The sequence below is a fragment of the Mauremys reevesii genome, linkage group 8 (assembly GCF_016161935.1).
Source record: "Mauremys reevesii isolate NIE-2019 linkage group 8, ASM1616193v1, whole genome shotgun sequence".
In the NCBI taxonomy this organism is placed as follows: Eukaryota; Metazoa; Chordata; order Testudines; family Geoemydidae; genus Mauremys; species Mauremys reevesii.
Window position 1 is genome coordinate 18,143,214 of NC_052630.1, and position 17,161 is coordinate 18,160,374.

The window sequence follows — 17,161 nt, forward strand, 5'->3', positions numbered from 1 at the left end:
ACCCTTCTACTTTGGGGATATCCCTGCATCTTCCTACGTAGCCACAATCAAAGCCACTCAATGGACCAGCCTCTGGGGCACTGCAGAGTCTTTTGGCCCGAGCACACCCGCTGCAGAGGGCCAAAGCCACACTGGGTGGCTTGTAACAGACAGGATGGAAAACTGAGCTCAGACATTGCAATTAAATCAAAATGTGGGCAGGACACTGAGGTTAATAGCCCATCCCATGGGGAAAGTGCCATGGGATCTTTAATATCCACAAGTGGCCAGGAGCTTAGTTTTATGACACATCTGAAAGAGGCAACTCGGAAAGATGCTCACCCCCTTAGCGGATCATCAGCACCCTACTGGGGCACAGACCTCACTGGAAGAGCCAAGTCTGTCTGGCAGCCATAAACAGCCTCATCCTAGGCCCTACCCCCTTGTCTCTGGAGTCTGGGGCAGCAGGCACAAAAGTGCCCCCTCTTGGACATGCCAAGATTACCTCCATTCTTGTAAATGTGCCGTATCGCTGCACACGTGACATCTCCAGCAAAACTAACCAAGCCAGGGAACTTGCTTCAAGCCCGTTTCATCTCAGCTGTTCAGAGAAGCTTCATTATTATTAGATTCCATGTCCCTAAGCCTGTTTAAACCACCCCTGAAGAGCTTGCAGGGACTGAGCTGCGCGCTCTAGTCTGGTATATTCGTGTGTACAGACACCAGAGGGCAGCAGCAAGCAGCTCTAGTGACTGAACCAGCAACTGCATTTAGTTCTCTGGAAACTTCCTGGCTGCCGGGTATTCAGGGAGCAGAGAGGATGCAGGATAATTATGAAGTCATCCTGGTGGCGTGGGGGAGGAGGTGGGAGGAAACAATCCTCAAAGCCATGTCTAATGATAAGGAGGAAAAGTACAGGGATTGCTGGGTTTCCAGATGGACTGGGCGTGAATCTGAAAAGCAGAGACACAAATATGCTGAGCCTTGTGCCCTTGGTCTGGGCCTAGGAACCTCAGTTCTAATCCACTGATAATCTCTATCTCCCCTTCACAATTTCTGCCATATGTCTGACCTACTGCCCAGACAGAAACCTAACCAGATGACAAAACAGGCTTCCCAAATGCCATCAGCTTTGTACCAGGACAAGAAAACAAGCCAAAGAGACCAGCTGGGATCGGAGAAGAGCTTCCTTTGATCTCTGGTTGAAGAATCCTACAGAAGAATATAAGGGGCTGCACATAGGAGGAAATCAGTGCAGTTTGGGACAGACACATGTGGGTCCCAAAGCTCTTCATACTTTTCTCCTTTTGGTCAGAGGCAGGTAAATGTGGTGCTCTTGTGAAGGGAGGGGTTGATAAGTCTGTGCAATGGGCTCTGCACACTTTCCCACAACCCACTCAGCTAATGTACCTTAAATATTGATCTGCAGCTATTTCATTTCTGAGACCTCAACGCAGCTCTGCCAGTGCACCTCAGTGCTGACCTTGGGCACATCCTGCTAACCCAGTCTTGGAGCTGCCCAGGCAGCACGACGTAGCCACTTCTGCTCCTGAACTGTGGCAGCACCCCGTTCTTCCAGACATGCCGCTCCACACAATGTTAGCAATACAACTCAATCCTGGCCTGCAGTCTCCCGTTAACCCAGTTTTGTGCCAACACACAACTCTACCTACACACCTCCTTCCTGTTCTGCAGCCGCTGCTTATCCAGTCCAAGGTTTTTCTTCAGTTAACACAGGAGTCAATACCATTGCTTTGAATGGTAAATATCCTCCACTGGCTAGCAAGGACCAGCCACCATGTATATAGTTAAATGTACAAACACTGGGGTTAAGCCTTTAACTTCCTACATGATGGACAGATCTGGGTAGCAAATGAACCGTGTCTGTGGGCACTGTGTTGTAGCAGCAGCAGTCCCTCCAAGTAGATGATTTTGGCACCATCCTTCATGTAAAGTGTTCTTTACAACAGGGCCCATGTAAAAACAAGGGGACTCGGATGATTATTATTTGCTCAGTATTTTCAACATGGCCGAGCAGGAGTTGGAGAATCCGGCAGTTCATTCTGCATCCCGCAAGGTAAGCCTTTCTCTTTTACTCTTAGAATTGTTAATCCCCTGGATCCAGATACCCCAGAACTTTGGGGCATTTCAAATATCAACCCCGGTTTTGCAGGGTTTTTGCAGCTTATAACCCAACAAATAGTCCAGTGCTTCCACTCTTCCTGCCGTGCCTCACTGCTGAGTCCACAGCCTCCTCAGTCACTGACTCATCCAGAGTCAAGGTCCCCCCTACACAACCCCAGACCCACAGCAGACTCAGGTTCCTGAGAGGGAACTGCACTGGCACAGCTCCAGCAATTTCTTCAGTGCAATTCTTGTGGGGAAAAGAGAGGTTTTCTCCCCCTGCAAATCACCCACCTGGCCAGTAAGGAGTTGATGTAGTCGGGGGTTGTTGGGTCTGGACTCAAAGGTGGAGAGGTCACAAATGCAGCAGCCTTAGCCCAATTCTTGCTCCAATAGTGTGTCCCATCCGTGCCAAGGCTGGCTGTGATAGGCTCACCAAACACCACATTCCCTGCAGAGAAGAGAGACAGATGGATCTGAGTGTGTTTTAGCTGAGCATGGGGGCATTCTCATTTCCCCAGTGCTTATGGAATTGGCCCTTCAGTGGACAGATCACTTGGTTTATCTATTTTGATTTAGGATATTGGCTTGCGTGGATCAGACTGGGTGTGACTCCAAGTGGGAACGTAGGAGGGCAGGGAGAACAAGCAGTGTCCAGTCTTTGCCTGTGGCACAGGTTCCAGGCATGATCCTGGTCCTGCCACTCAAGGACCTGGGGTCTCAAGTTGTTGGGGTGAAACCCCAGTGGGGTCAGTGAGGGGAAAGGAAAGATCTCTGGAGGTGAGCGATGTTGGGAACACCCACTGAGACAGCACAGATCACGCTACTGAGGATTACTGAGTCCCAACTTCATCTGCATATTTTCAGCTCTTTGGAGCAGCGGCTGCATTTTCCCCTCATTCGTGCTGAACACACTGGCACCACTCAGCGAGTAACAGCACGAGTGTAGGAATCCAGCTTGTTAGATCCATTCCCTTTGTGCCTGTTGCCTTCAGATCTAGCCCCAAGAACAACAGCCACACTGCTACCTGAGTGATTGGCACCCTAGAAATACCTGACAGGAGTCAGGAATCCCACTGGCTAGCAGCAGGGTGCTCTGTCCAGAACAGATCTCGCAATGCGAGCTTCCAACTTGAGTCAAATACACACAGTGCAGCTTGACACACCGGGCGAAGGGTCTGTTCAGTTTCATCTGCCTCATGTTCTCGCTCCCACTCCTCCCTCTCTGCACATTTCAGACAGGTAAATATTTACCAAACACCATCAACGCTCTGGCCACCTCTGCACTCCACAGATTCAGTTTCGTCACACTGATAACCTCTCTAAACCTGTGTAAAGGCCCCAGAAAGATCAGACACATGGAGATCTGCCTGCTAGCGTGAGGGGTTGGCTCAAGCGAGCCAAGATTTTCAAGTGTGTGTCTCTCTCTATTCCCTGTCAAAGGCAGTGGTGAGGAAGGTGAGATGGGGGTGCCAGACTTGGAAAGAAGGACAATAGGTTTGACAGACATTTTATTTAACATCTCTAGGGAAAACCAGGGAATGGTGAGGTAACTAATGCACGTGTGTATACACCCGTGTGTGATGCGGGGAGTCACCTCTATCTGCCAGGAGCATCCAGCCTGCCAGACGGGGCTCCGCACACATCTAAAAGGCACATCTGAAACCTCAATACAGACACCCACTGAAAGCGCCGGCACATCAAAAGGCAGGCAGGAGATATTTTTAGCAACGCAAATCACTTGCACATGGACGATACGCCTCTGCTTGGCAGAGAGAGCATTTTATGGTCAGAGATAAACTCTGGTATTTAAATCAAACCCTCCATCCCTGATGTGCTAGCAGCTGGCATGCAACCAGAATCAGCTCCAGATGGGCCTGGTACAAAAGGCCACGCATCAAACTATCCTCATATTAGCCAGAAAACCACACAAGCCAGAGATCAACCCCATGATGGATTTCAAGTTCTGAGTCAAACTTGGTCTCTCACTCATCTGCACACTCTACAGAAGCAGCTGGCCAGCTAAGTGCAGAGACCACAGTGAGGGGCCTGGTTCAAGACCATGGGCAGGCTGGATGTAAGTAAGCAGGGATGCAGTCAATTTTTTTCTGTCCCAACTGTTTTCTGCTATACCCAGTTTCACATAAGGGGCACGAGGACTCCAAGATATCCCCACTTAACAAGTCATGAAAAACCTCACAGTGGCTGGGTGACATGGCTCAAGGGACATGTCTCCTTGCTAGCAACAAACAGAAAGACACAGAGGCCCTCTGCAGAAGGTGTCCCAGCTACACACACACACAGGGCAAGGAGGGTGATCTGAGACAGCAGCCACTCACCTTTTTTCCTGGCTTGCGAGATGATGTCAGCAGCACTCTTGCTCATCACTTTGGTCACATACAGAGGGCAGTTGGTCTGGCTAGCAATGGTGATGGCGCGGAAGACGGCTTCTGCCTCCAGCTGGAACACAGCAATGACACAAAGGTTGCAAACATCACACGAGGAGGAGTCACCAACCACTCCACAATGTGGTGATGCCCACCATGCTGTGTCATTTCACTGGTCACGGGTGCCCTCTCTCTCAACCTCACCATGAGACCATCCCTCTCCCATTGGGTTTCAACAGGAAATTCCAAGGTCTTCATATAATGGGGACAACTGCCTATGAAGATGACCAATTCTGTCTCATTGTTTCCTTGTGCTCCCCAGTTGGTCACTCTGTATCCACCTTCTGTCTTTTATCTCATACTCAAAGCGTAAGATCTTTGGGATACTGACCGTCTTTTTTGTTCTGTGTTTGTACTGCACCTAACACAATGGGGCCCTGATCCACAACCATACTCTTACTACCACAATGCAAATGATAAATAACAACAAGATCAGAATGAGATAGATCATTTGGGGCTGAAATTTTGCAAAAAAAGCTTGACAGATCTGAGTGCTACAGAATCAGATGCCCAGCCCTGAGTCATAAACCCCAGCTTGTGCTTAATCTAGATCCAGATCTTTTGCTGCTTACCATCCAAATTCACCAACTTTTCAGCCTTTAATAATATTGAGCACTTATTATGGTGTTTCTTATCCATATAGCTGAAAGAGATTCCTGTAGGGAGTAAGCATCATTATCCTCATTTTACAAAAGTGGAAACTGAAGCAGAGACGGGCTAGCTGACTTGCTCAAGGTCATACAGCAAATCAGCAGCAGGATCATGATTCCTGGCTTCCAGTTCAGTTTTCTCTCCACAGGGCTGAGTTGCTACCACAGGCTTCACCATGCATTTATTTTAATATTAAAGCTTGGTTGTCTGTATGGGCAATTCGCAGCTGGTTATTTTGCAGGTAGTTCTGCCCCTGTCTGTTTGTGCTGCTACTCTGCTACTGGGGGTTTGTGCTATTACTCTGCCACTTCAGCCTCCAAGATTATCAACCCTTGACTTTTATATCTTGTTTGCTGTTGTAACAGGGTGAATTTTCAGTACTTCAGCATGAGGGATCTTTTTGAATAATTACATCATCCCCCGTTCAGCCTGACTTCATTCCAAAAAGCCTTCCAAGATTTTGGTCAACAGTTTGGCTTAAGGCTTCAGTATTAAAAAAAATATACAAAAAAGGAAACCCCAAACCTTAAAAAGGCAGGGTACCAATAAGCATATAATGCAAATTCCCCTGGGGAACTAGAGGCTGCCTTCTGCAGCCAGCACTTCTTGCTGAATCACCCATTTCTGCAAACCTGATTTCTGCCACAACTGGAAAACTGAGCAATGCACACAAACCCGTTACGCTATTGTCCTTATGGTTACTGGATTCAACAAAAATGTTTCATCTGGGTGCTAAAATGGTCCTTAGGGGCACAGAATGAAAAATGTGCGGAAGAAACTATTATACAGTATACAAGCTTCTAAGTGTGTGTACGTCCTTATGCAGAGATGGGTCAACCTCAGCCACTGCAAAATACTCTTACCATTGGATATTGCAAACCATGGGGATGACATTTTGGAGCAGTTCACTTGCAGTATCAAATGATCACTGACATGACACCCTTACATTTCAACCCCATTCCCCTCACTAGTGATTATGGTGAACATGCCACACACACAGCTTGTCGCACTCTACATTGACCCTTCAAACTGCAATGACACAGGACAAGTAACAACACTAATGTTTTGTCATCCACAGGTCGACTTTTCAAGTTTTGTTGAATGTTACTTGCCCTCAGCCTAGTATTCTAGCTCCAAGGAGTCCCCCAGTTAATTATTCCTAGGAGCAATGGTTCCAGAACCATAGGATGCCTTCACAGACCATCGTCACAAACCATGCGTCTAGAGCACCTGACGTGGGTATTATGGGTCAGACAGCAAGGGAAATTTGTTCCGAGAACCGTTGTGTCTATTTTTATTTCCAGCCTAACAAATGCTTACTAGCTGGTCATGAGGTTGTACTTCTGCATGTAACATGTTTGCAGGTGCTAAATGGAGCTCTAGGAGCAGAGATACCTGAAACCCTGTCACAGAGGAGCTGTGCTTGCAAACAAGTATAACTTGGTCTGCGTATATATTTTCTAGGTACACAATCAGCTTCATCACCTACTCCCTCTTCCCCTTCATCTTGCAAAATGATACTAAGGGTGCTATTTCTCCTCCTGTGTCATCTGGCTAGAAGACTGGATGTGCTCTGAACATCCATTTGGTTATGCTAGCCTCAGCCAAATACTCAACCCTTCCCCAGTGGGTCTGGATGCATGAAGTATTTCCGTGCATTTGTTCCCATGATGAAGACAGCAAGGAAAAACCTAGAGAACTAAACCTTCAAAGCAGCGAGGAGAGGAATATTTAGCTTCATGGTTCCCATTTTGGTCAAGGGGGAGCCATGTAGTTAAACCCCTGGCACACCAGATACTCACTGGTACTGGTTTTTTTTTAAAATGACTTACTCAGTTCTAACTGTATCCCTCATTCTCCCCAAAACCTCCTGATTTTTGCAGGGTTCTATAGCGTTAAGCACCCCACTCAATTCCTAAGAGCCACCAAGGTGGCACATCTGCCATATGGCTGCAAACATTCAGGACCAGACGGGCTATGCTGAGTGAGTTCAGGCCACACGTGCCATCTGGACTCACGGTGAGACCACCACGTTGGTGGTTAGTGTGTAATCCCATGCAGACAGCTCTGTGACAGAAAGGATGAGATTGTCTGTGTGGCTCTGTACCACTGAAACAGCGGAGGCACCTGAGAGACACATATCACGTGGACATTGGAGAGCAAGTACCCTGGGCTTCCAAACTTTGTGGATTTGGGGGGCGGAAATAGAAAGCATAGGAAGTGCACAACAATATGATTTTCAGCTGATAGTGGCCGTTAGGTCACAGGCAATAGAAAAGAACTGCCTCCAAACAACTGGGAGACATGTAAGCATTTAGAATTCAGTGGCCAATCTGTCCCTCCCATTTAAAGTGTAATTATAGTAATTCAAGTGATGGTGTACAAATGGCAGCTCATTACCCAACATCTCTGCGCCCTGTAGGGATCCAAATCTCACTTGAAAAGAGAGTTTTCACTCCTTAGTGCTACACACCCTGTACAGCTGTGCTGGTGTTACTTGTAGCCAGGCGGATTCTTTACTGCGTCATGCAGCCCTTCCACTTCCATTCACTCTATGTTCTGACTGGGGAATCTTTGTGCCTGGCAAGGATGGAGGAGGCAGGAAGAACCCTAACTGACTTTCAGGTCCCAGGTTGAGTTTGATGAGGTAGCAATTTGTTCTGTGTTTGTATAATGCCTAGCACATGGGGTCATCATTCAGGGCTCGGGCTCTTAGGCCCTGCCACAGGACAAATAGTAAATAATAATTAAATAGAAAAAAAAAGTATGAATGTGTATTTGCTGAACCAATGAGCTCTGGAGCCAGCTGGATGGCATGTTGTGCCTTCCAGTGCTATTTTTAGAGTCATTTTTCCAGCCAATCACCCTTCAAGAACAAAACATTCCATACCCCTTAACCAGCCTTGGACAATGAAAACCACAACATTTGCCTTCTGATAACAAATAATGGGCCAGATCCCCAGATGGTGTACATCAGCCTGGCTCCACTGAAGTCAATGCAACCATGTCAATCTACACCAGCTGAGGATCTGTTCCGGTACAGTTAACATTGGGTCTTTTTCTCTGGAGGAGACATTTTAATGTCCCACATCTCAAAGAGAATAAACTATATATTATATAAACCTCATTGGTATACCATTAATTTAAGCAGATTTATTTTATTTCTGATTGTAAGTCTGAAGTACAAATCTTCACATCTACTCCCCTTTCCTCCCTGTGACTGCAGCAGATTTCAGTTATATTTTCTCTCTCTTGCTTCCATGTGTTGTAGAAAGTTAAAAACAGTTCTGAGCACACAGCTACCGCAATCTGACATTTATAAAATAATCTAAAATTAGACTGACCTCAGATTAATGGGCAAATAAAAAGAGTAGACATAATCCAGTTAAATGTCTTGACAGCGATTCGCAATCGGGAAATCCCCCATTCCCACCACCAGAGGCTTTGTGTGTCTTATTTTAACACATTCTAGACCTTAAGTAGAGATTAGATGAGGGAGAAGCTGGAGGTACAGTCCGCACTATTTTCCTTTACAATATGAATGCACTTTGAGAGTCAATGGATGATGCCCTTTTTTTAAAGGTACTCTCATTTTCAGTGCACCGATTCTCTGATCTCAGGCTTCTTCCACCACTGGAATCACCTACCAAATGTGAACGCATCAGAAGTAGCACTAACTGCAGCCTGACAGCACTGATTTCCTATGGCTACTGCATTTCAGGAAGACCCATGGACTCCTATCTATGCTAGGAAACTGAATCATTACTGAACATGGTTTATCACCAAAGGCCCCTCCCCTGAACTGATGATGAGTATGGTTGAACTGCCAGTATAGATAAAATAGAACTGTTAGACACCATTATGCTACGTATGGCTGAAGCCTCATGGGGGAAGAGCCTCTGTAACAAGGATGGTGCACTGTTTATCTTTTTTTCATTTGTCTTTTACCTCCTCTGGTCTACTCAGCACATGGCCCTCTGGGCCAGTTATTCCCATCTCCAGCATCCTGGTTTGTTCCTAGAAGAATGAAAAGACACAGGGAAGTTTAGAGACTCTGAATTTGATCTGACAATTATGTCAAAAAAACAAATGCCACCATACTCAGCATTTTGTAAGGATTTAGATGATCAAATAGCAGAGCAGATCTCTGGATTTGCTGCAGGTGGTTCACAAGACTACCAAGACACACAGAGAATACAATGGGGAAGATAGATAAATACATAGGTTGAGAGTAAGAATCTTCCTTTGAAGTGATAATTCAGAATAAACAGGTCTGATATAATTGTAGCACAGGTGAAAAATAACAAATCCAATTCAGGGGAAGGCATGTGTTTAATTTACTCTGCCTTTGTTATTCCAAAAGACATCCAAGCACTACTGAGGAAGAGATCATGAAAACTAAAAGAAATCCATTGTAGGCCAAATTCCCTTCTCTGTCACACCCGTGCAGCTCCATTAACATCAATACAGTCCATAGGTATCAATTAGAGCAGAATCTGGCCCTATATGAAAATGTTTTAAAATGTGTGGTTGCTTTCCCCTCACCACACAATCAGCAACACATTTTACTGCTATAATGAGGGACCACAACCACATACAGTACAATCGGACAGGCATGTACATGAATTTAATGGTATGCCTGATCCTTGGCATTCACAAATTGTTCAACTCAGTGGAAGATCGATCCTAACTGACATCCTTATCAGTGTGTTATTGCAAGCCCCCTATGGGCTGATGATATGTTACATGGGGGAAAACAGAGCTTGAGAGAGGCTTCCTCATACCCTTTACCTGGCTTCCAATCTGTCAGACACCCTCAAAAATTGACCATGTCATGAATGGGTCAGGCATTCTGAATGCAAATGTTACTGCAATGTGCAAATCTGTTGCATTTTGAAATATTATCCTGTAAGTGTCTTTCAGCTTTTAAGCTCTTTGGGGCACTGACTGTCCTAATTTTTGTGTCTAACAGAGCACTGAGCATGCTGTTGGCTCTAAAAAATAAAAAAATCACATCTAGATGAATAGTGAAGGTGGGATTCCAGCAGTGACAGTTAATATCTATACAACATTTGAAGAGGTAAATTGCCATATAGATAATTGCCACGTATTTTTGCCTCCTACACCTACCTTCTCAGCCACAACACAAAGACCTGACAAAATAATGATTCAACAATGTTCTTTTCATTTCTCAATCTTCACCAACAATAAAGACCATATTCCACATCCCCCTGTTTCAGTTTCCACTGCATGGTGCATCCCCCTTACTCTGCTCTATGTACCCCCTCTCCACTCTCTTATGTGGATCAAACTCATACAAAACACGGGTGACCTTAGGACAGTAGAGAGAAAATAGATCATGACCCAGAATAGAGGGGCTGGGGTTGGGGAAAGTCCCCTAACCTTCCTCCTAGGAACAGAAGCAGGATCATTGACCAGCATCCTCACTTTTACAGCCTAATCTAATCTAATCCTAATCTAATCCCATTCTTGATCATCAGTCATTTTGTATCAATTAGCTTGGAAGGCAGAAGTAATTTTCAAGGCTGCACAGCACCAGTAAACCTCGCACACTGCTTTAGGTGGTTAGGGTGGGACCGAAGTAGCAAGAACTCCTAGTCAAAACTGATTCTTTGATCTCTCCATTTTCTATGAAAACAGACATTGACTAACTTTGGGGATCTTTAAATCTGCGAAGAGAAATTGATTCTTGCAATCTGCAGGGTCCTTCTCCTTAGTCTCCTTAGTTTGGAGACTTTCCTCCTAATCCACCCCCTCCAAAGAAAGGAGAAAGAAGAAACTGAGGATGTGCTACAGAGTAAAACTGAGCAAATTTGTCCCTGGTTCTTCAAAATCACAGAGGTACTATTCTCTGTATCCACAACACCAACTACAAGGCATTATAATAGTGCAATCCATCCATTTCAGATCAAAACAGCATTTTCCCCATTACATATCCCCTCATATCCCATGAATTCAGCTCCACAAGCTGATTTGTTCTTTGTATTGGGCAGAAATTCCCCCTTCCCCTATGGCTCTGGTATTTTGCACACCATATTATAGCATAACCGGCCTTGCACATTGTGAAGGTCTTTTCCTTCTGCTGCAGCTTTCAGCGTTGGCTGCTGTTAGAGTGAACATACTGGACTCAATGGACTGTTCTGTTCCATTAAGATAATTTCTGATTCACTGCATATCAATTTCTCTAACAGTGAACGGAAATGTCTTCTATTGACTCCTGGGTTTAGCAGGGAAGATAAATTAGTCTTGTTTCTACATAAGAGTGACATGCACAGGGTACTGTGTACCTTTATTTCTGCTCTTAAACAATAACAGAGCCCACTTCAACCCAGAGAAGTCAATATAAAAAACGAGAAGCTCATCCAGTTGGAAAATATTAATCTTTTACTGATAGGGGTTTGCTTTTCTATTGAAGGCCACAGCATGTCTGGAAAAATCAAACAACCTCCACCCAACACTCTAGCACAAATGATTCTATAGAGAGAAAAGCAACTTCCATATAGGAAGAGCCCAGCTAGAAGCCATTTTCCCAGACATGTTTGGTTCCAATGAAGAAGCCATATAATATTCTAAAAGCAGCAGACTCTGGGAAGCATGGCCAGCAAATTCCTTTCCCAGTGCCATCCGGCTTTCTTCCTCAGGAGCAAAGGTACCAAAGCATTTCTGAGAAACTGTCTCACTTCTTTTAATGAGAGGAGGAGGCAGACTACAGTCCAGGGTATCCAATTACACAGAGCAAATGAATAAATGCTCTGCAGCATTAGTCCCAGTGCTGCTGAAAATGAGGCTGGGGAATGGTGATTTTGCATCATTCAGCACCAGGGTGACAGGCTGGTACCCACTGGTAACACAGCTTCAGAGGTAACACTATTTGGAAAACCTTCATGTTACAATACTATCAAGTTTCCTGGGCCTAAATCTGAAGATACGTTTGGAGGCATGGGATGAATAACTTCAGTTTCCAAAGTGCATGAGAATAAAAAGTAAAAAAACAAAACAAAAAAACAAAACAAAACAAAAAAAAGCACATAAATTGGCTGGTGCCATGGTGTCTTATCAAGAATCACACTGTAATCAGATAGGAATTGCTGTACTGTATCAAACCATTAGTCCATTCCTCCTACAGAGGCCAACAGATATCACTTCAGGAGAAGATAAACCCCCATAATGCATCCTGCCAATTGGGCAATTCTATACAGGGGGAACACGCCCCCCTACCCCATAGCACAAGATTTCATTATCCCACCTCTATCAATACATTAATTTACATAGCTGCAAAAGTTTTTAACAGTCAAATAATTATCCAGTCCTCTTTTTAAACCCAGCTATTCCATTTTGCTTGGTAAGTTCCCCAGACTGCAAGTCTACATTGCATAAGGAATCAATTCCTTTAGCTAGTTTTAAAAATACTGCCCACTAATTTCAACAAGTATTCCAGCCAATGTTTAACCAAAAAAGAATTTTTATTCCGAGCATGAAATGCTGCAAAATTGTGTCATAAAATGGCACTGACAGGCCAAAATTAAAAACAAAACAAAACCAATTTAAAACCAAACAAAAACTTCATCTATTCTATAAATTATTGCATCAGACTAAGTGAAAGAATAATGCAAAAATCTCACTCTTCACTGTTTAATTTCATTTAGTTTGAACAACAAAAATTAATTAGTTAGTTTGTAAGGCTGGACTGCCAACACTGCAGGGAAATGGCTATTTGTTAAGAAAATTATTACCAGGGGAATTTTCATGGAAACACTCTCATTGTTCTTCAGTTTTATAGTACAATGATGGATGGATTTTTTATTTATTTATTTATTACAAAGCCTAAATGTTCAGCGGTGTCTGACATGGCAGTCTCCCTTATGTAATATATATATCCTAGACCAGGGGTTCTCAAACTGGGGGTCAGGACCCCTCAGGGGGTTGCGAGGTTATTACATGGGGGGGTCGCAAACTGTCAACCTCCATCCCAAACCCTGCTTTGCCTCCAGCATTTATAATGGTGTTAAATATATAAAAAAGTGTTTTTAATTTATAAGGGGGGGTCGCACTCAGAGACTTGCTGTGTTAAAGGGATCACCAGGACAAAAGTTTGAGAGCCACTGTCCTAGACAGTAATCTTTTTGGGTCATTTAGTACATATTTGTACAGTCCCTAGCACAATGGGGCCCTGACTTGGTTGGTCTCTATGAACCAGATTTACAAAGGTATTTAGGAACCTAAAGACTCAGATAGGTATCTAGTGGGGATTGACTTTCAATGGGAGTTAGGCACCTAACCTGTTTAGGTACTTTTGCAAATCCAACTAGGCCTCTCTCTGCATCTTTAGATGCTTAAATACGTCTGAAAAACTGGCCCTAGGTGCCCCACAGTATAAAATATTAAATAACAATATTATATTCCAGAAGATGTCTGCACACCTTCCATGCAGTATCTTTCCTCTAATGTACAGCATCAAAATCTGTCTATACCACACTTTTCAGCGGCAGTGTAGGTAGAATAGCATTTACCTGTTCAATGATATCCCCATTTTCGGCATGAACTTGAGCTATTGCACCTAGATCTCCCAGGCAGCTAAATATCTCATACAGCTGAAACAGAGTGAAAGAGGAAACATGATTACTACTCAACCATGTTCACTTGGTCTGTATTTGACCTTTAAAAAATTCCCACGCTCTATCTTTCAACCGAAAACTAGACAGGCCTTCAGGTAAGAACAATGGAAGGTTGGAGAGAAAGAATTTGGTGTCGGCACCTCATTCACAGCCCTCATTCACAGTCAGAACAAGGCTTGGTGTGTGAACATGCCATGTTGCCCCTCTCAGAATGCCTCTCTGCCATCCACTGAAGCACTCACAGATTTCACCAAACCTTTAGAACTTGTATCTACCGCCTCTGGTCCTCCCAGCCACATCATCACATCTTTAAAATGGAGATGCAGTATGCAAAGACTGTGCACCCCAGCAAGCTGCTGACAGCAAACTGAAACACTGCATTTCGGGATTGATAGAAATAGACTCCAAGGGCCATGCCTCTGGATTAAAACTAAGTGTGGCTGCAAGGCGCACTGTAAAATTTGGTAACCTGAATCATGATCATCCTTGCCCTGCTCTGATCACTCAGTACACTGCTTTCCTTCCAGCTACTGTTCTAACGAAATAAAAGGGGCCCAACAATGATTGCACACAAAGCAGTAATGTAGCTCTTACCTCTGTGTTTGACATCTGGTACAAATCCTTGTAGGCCATGTAAACCATGAAGGAGTTAACTCCTAGGTAGAGAAGAGGGAAAAAGAAGAAAAATGATTCCATTCCAGCTCTCTCCCCCTTATACATTCACAAGGCATGTGATAATTACACAGGCCTAATGGAATGGGAGCCTTTGGCAGTAGCTAGAGGTGAAGCAGACAGTTTTCTGGTTTTCTTCTTGTTTGTTTATTTTCAGGACATTCTAATTCTCCATCTACGGCTACACAGGATCCCAAGAGATGTTAGAAAACAAGGGGCTAGCAGAAAGCAGTTCTCCAAAACTATACCTGCCACTCATTTTAACCCCTTTAGCACTGTCTAAAAAGGTCTAATAAAGATGGTGGAGGGAGCGTGCTCAAAGCCACAGACAAGACCACTGGTCTGGAAGGACATGTGCAAAATGTGCATGAGACAGCAGACTGACGGATGCATGCACAGCTGACTTCCCCACTGACTATCATAAGCATAGATGCTGTTATTGTACCTTCATGTTGGGACTTTCAGTGGAAATTCTGTGCCTAAGTCATTTAAGGGTGAGATTTTCAAAAGCACGTGAGTGTCTCAGACCCTTTGTGAGACCTACTCAAAAAACCCAATAACTCTGATGTGTTGTAATGACACATGGACTATGATCTGAGGATCTCATGGTGCTTTATAAAGATAAATGAAATAACTCTCATAACTTCCCTCCCCACACAAAGTATTATCTCCCTATTTTACAGATGTGAAAAACCGAGAAACAGAGCCTTGCCTAAACTCAGAGTGAATCGGTTTGCAAAGGCATGGACAGAACCCAGGAGTCCTGAATCTCAGTTCTTTAATCACACTTCATGCTCTTTCCTATGCCACACACACAATGGCCCAGATCCTGAAAGATATTGGGCATCTAATTTTCATTGACTTCAAAGAGCATTAGGCACCTAAACAACTTTGCAGATCTGGGCCTATGTGCTAACTGAGTCACCAGAGCTGCAGGTGATGGGAGCATTCACTGGAAAAAGGAGATTAGGGTAAAGAGACTTGAGGAATAAAGGGCAAAGGCACGGAGCCCCACCCCCCCCCCCCCCCCCCCCCCCCCCATCTCTCCACAAACCTTTTTCTTTGATGAGCATCTGTACTTCCTGTTTGACACTGTCATTCCAGTGGGTGATGTCCACATGCAGGGAGTAGTCACAGCAGGTCTTCCCATCAGCCCACTCTCGCCACTTCTCATAGGCGTCTGTCAGGCTGCCCTCTGGCTCAGGGATCACATGGTCAACTGGATGTGACAAGAGAGGCAAGCAGAACTGAGGGTGTGAAAGAAGGGCTCTTCCTCTCCAGCCATGTGGCCACCATCGCATTGGTTCCTCATGTGCTCAGCGACCCAGCGACTGCTGGCCTCTCACTGCATCCTTTACTGGGTCCTTCTCTTAATCTGCCTCAGGTCTCTGCTACCTGAGTGTCTTACTGCCCTCCCACATCCCAACCAGATTAAACCAAAATACCCTGATGGGTCCAAACTGCTTTCTCCAGCTCCCACACAGCACAAGGGGAAATTAAAACGGCAAGCAGGTCTTCAGAGCTTCCCCCTCCATCATTTTCTCAGACACATCCGAAGTGCATTTATCAGACAGGAAATGCACTGAGCCTTGGCTTAACAGCCTTTGGCATCGCACCAAGGGCTTTTACAGGCTTCTGCTGAGAAATCAGCCGGAAGCAGTAGGACCCTCCTCCATCCCCACCCCTATTTCCACCCCATTAAAACTTAGTCTCCTGCTAAGACGCAGTCCTAATGCACCTTTTATTGCCCCTGACGTAATCTGCTGCGGCAGTCCATTTTACACAACAGATGCTGCCACGAAGACATTATTCCACTGGCCACAGGGGAAGGAGAGAAGAAAGAAAACCCAAACTTTCAGCAGTTGGATCAATGACTTTTCTTACACCCTAAGAAGCTATCCAAAGCACAGACAGCTGTGACCAAGTTATAAACCAGAGCACATCTCTAGCATCCTTGAGGGCAAGAATCACACATTCTGATTCCTTTTTCATTAGTGCTGTTTACTTCTTTGGACAGCATGGGATACGGGGGTATCATTCTGTCCCTGTGCTTGAGTTCATCTGGGCATGCTGCCCTATTGTGAAGAATATTGTGTTTGTTGTTGTTCTTTGTTAAGTTGCCCAGAGGCCTTGGCGCTGTGCAACCTCATGATGTGGATTTGGATGAACAACTCCTTAGGTTTTGACCCACCCCAGTCCCCTGACCCTCTCCTGAGTTTCAGCAGGTTTAAGTTGCTGAGTTCTGGGTTCAAATGACTTTACCTCCCTGATGTAAGTGAACCTCAATCAAAACAGCACGAAATGATATGGACTGAAATGATAACCCTACCCATGTTTGCTCCAAGCTGGGCCAGGGATCACTCAGAAGATTCATGCACCATGGTGATCTTTCAGAAACACTGGGCTCAGTTGCAAGATGGTAACAAAACTTCAAAGCAGGAAGTTTCATGTGGTTTGGGGTTTTATTGCAGATGTCTTACCCAGCTGCAGTAGGGCACCTAAATATTAACCTGGCTAATATGTGACACTTAAGAGCAATCAGGATGAGAGTCAACAAAAGTAAAATTCAGCATTTAGAATGTGTATTATGGGCCAAATTCTGCTCTCAGCTACACAAATGCAATCTCACTGAAGTCACTGGCGCTGCATACC

At 44.8% G+C, this 17,161-nt stretch overlaps 1 protein-coding gene across 2 annotated transcripts in view; it reads right to left on the bottom strand.

The window, feature by feature from the left end:
* DPYSL3 (dihydropyrimidinase like 3) overlaps positions 1-17,161 on the bottom strand; it is a 73,264-nt gene that overhangs the window by 4,135 nt on the left and 51,968 nt on the right. For both annotated transcript variants that reach the window (XM_039485257.1, XM_039485258.1), the window contains exons 4-9: positions 15,564-15,728; positions 14,432-14,493; positions 13,733-13,813; positions 9,150-9,218; positions 4,443-4,563; positions 2,398-2,554 (exon numbers count right to left, since the gene is read on the bottom strand). In XM_039485257.1, the coding sequence (XP_039341191.1) occupies positions 2,398-2,554; positions 4,443-4,563; positions 9,150-9,218; positions 13,733-13,813; positions 14,432-14,493; positions 15,564-15,728 (655 nt within the window). The remainder of the gene's footprint in view (positions 1-2,397; positions 2,555-4,442; positions 4,564-9,149; positions 9,219-13,732; positions 13,814-14,431; positions 14,494-15,563; positions 15,729-17,161) is intronic.